The sequence below is a fragment of the Coffea arabica genome, chromosome 2e (genome assembly GCF_036785885.1).
Source record: "Coffea arabica cultivar ET-39 chromosome 2e, Coffea Arabica ET-39 HiFi, whole genome shotgun sequence".
Classification (NCBI taxonomy): Eukaryota; Viridiplantae; Streptophyta; class Magnoliopsida; order Gentianales; family Rubiaceae; genus Coffea; species Coffea arabica.
Window position 1 is genome coordinate 10,445,994 of NC_092313.1, and position 2,245 is coordinate 10,448,238.

Sequence of the window (2,245 nt, forward strand, 5' to 3'; positions counted from 1 at the left end):
ATGATTTAGTATGAAATTCATAAATATTCTTGTAAATGTGGAAGAACGACTTTCCCATTATTGACGCTAATTCATAGGAAAATGTTATTTGTGCTAGTATTTTTATTAATTACCCTCTCACTATCATTTTAATAATATAATTTTCATTTATTAAATCATATTATATAATAAAATAAATGGTGGGAGTGCAAATAATAAAAAGTGAAGTAAAAATAGCATTTGTCAATTCATATTTATTTACAATTACTATTTCAAATTTGTTTCTAACTATTCCTTCGGATTCAGTTTTATATGAATTGGGCAATAATTTGCTTCTACAAGAAATATCTGCCTCCAAAAGAAAGTGCTTGTCGTGATTGCTGACCCACTGGAGCCAAAGCCGTTGATATCTAGAAATCGTATTCGGGCAGCTTCCGATGCAACTTCGAGGAAGCCCTACCCCATGATGACACTATGTAGCGGTCAAGAACTTTAACTGCAATGTAAAACACCCCCGAAACCCCTGATCTGTACCTTCGTTGGCATCTCCTTCCCCTACAGGTGCACCTTCCACCAAGAAACTTCGCTCTTTTATCGATCTTCTGCCCGTCGCTCATTATTTAAAGCCCTCTTACACCATTACTTTTTTCCCATCAACTTTTTGTTTCAGCCTCTCCTACGTGCATATCAATATTTGGCACAGAAATTAATGGCATTAAAAGGCGATGTTATCGAGTTTGAAGATTTTTTCCCTGCAATGGTGGAGAAACTTGGCGCAGAAGGATTCTTGGATGAGCTGTGCAATGGGTTCAGGTTGCTGATGGATGAAGAAAAAGGGTTGATCACATTGGAGAGCTTGAAGAAAAATTCGGCTTTGTTAGGTTTGCAAGACTTGAAGGATGATGAATTGCAATGCATGTTAGAAGAAGGGGATTTGGATGGTGATGGGAGTCTGAATGAAATGGAGTTCTGTGTTCTTATGTTTAGATTGAGTCCTGAATTAATGAAGACTTCAAGAATGTTTGTTGAAGAAGCTATATTGAATCAGTTTTAGGCTCTAATTTAGTAAAAAAAAATGGAAATTTGGATTCATATATGAATCAAGGGCCTCCATTCGAATGCTTGCATTATTATTGCTTCTCCAATTAATTTTGCTCCATCATAGGAGTAATTACTTGCTGTTGCCTGATTAAATATTGCTCAGGTATTATGAAAATATTGATCAAATTGCAGTAGCTGTGCAACAATATTGAATTATACTTTTCACAAATGTGCATGTCTGAAGCCAGATTTTAGGTATAATTAATGTTCATCCAATGCCAACTTTTGGAGTGGCATCTCTAATGAGAGCCCTTGAGCCAAAAAAAAAAAAAAAAAGCAAAAAAGAGAAAGATCGTCCAAGCACATATGGCTTTGCTAATTGAAGGGTTTCAACGATGCAAATTTGCACATGTGAAACCATTTTCTTTATTGGAAAGGAAAATCGAGACCTGTGAAAGGAGATAGGGAAATTAGTTAGAATTGACCATTAAGATCCCACCGTAATAATTTATTGCACCACGCATATACGTGTAGTGTAACAAGGAAGCTTGGCTTTGTTTCTTGACATCACTGTCCATAGTTTATTGCCAATCAGTTTTCTCGCGTGAAGGATTCACTTTTTCCTCCCTTTTTTTGGGTGGTTTTTCCCATCAATTAACACGGTTACTTGTGTCATTGCAACTCATAATCTTCTTTGTTTAAGAGACTTGAGAGGTTTTGCTATCGTCTACCCAATTTGATTCTAGCAAGAAGACCGAAAGGTTACGCGGAAATAATTGTCACTAAGAAATTAATAAGAAATACAGAAGCTCGGAAGTTTAAATCAAATATGAAGATATGCAGGATGGCCAATTTGCAAAGTTCTTGTAGATCTAATGCACGAAATGGTCAATTTGCACAAATACACGAAATAAAAAAAGAAAATGAGATTTAAAATCTTTTCAAGTACTAAGCACAAAGAAGCAAGACAACTTTCCGATGAGAATCAAGAAAGTTTTATATTAAGTTGTCCTTACTAAACCAAGCATATAACCGGACTTTGATAATGATGTGAACGCGTGGTGTGATTAATCTACGACATTTTTCTCCTCTTCTTTGTTTCATTTTCTTATAAGATCTAGATAGGGAGACTAATGACCGTTTAAAAAAATTAGGGTAGAAAGTCTATGGCAAGGGAAAATACTTGAGCAATGGCAGTTAATTGGAATATTAGTCAACAAATATT

At 35.3% G+C, this 2,245-nt stretch overlaps 1 protein-coding gene across 1 annotated transcript; it reads left to right on the forward strand.

The window, feature by feature from the left end:
• The first annotated feature begins 688 nt into the window (after positions 1 to 688).
• LOC113729326 (calcium-binding protein PBP1-like) lies at positions 689 to 1,033 on the forward strand. The gene has a single exon (XM_027253633.2). The coding sequence runs from the start codon at positions 689 to 691 to the stop codon at positions 1,031 to 1,033; it is 345 nt and encodes a 114-aa protein (XP_027109434.1).
• The last annotated feature ends 1,212 nt before the right edge of the window (positions 1,034 to 2,245 follow it).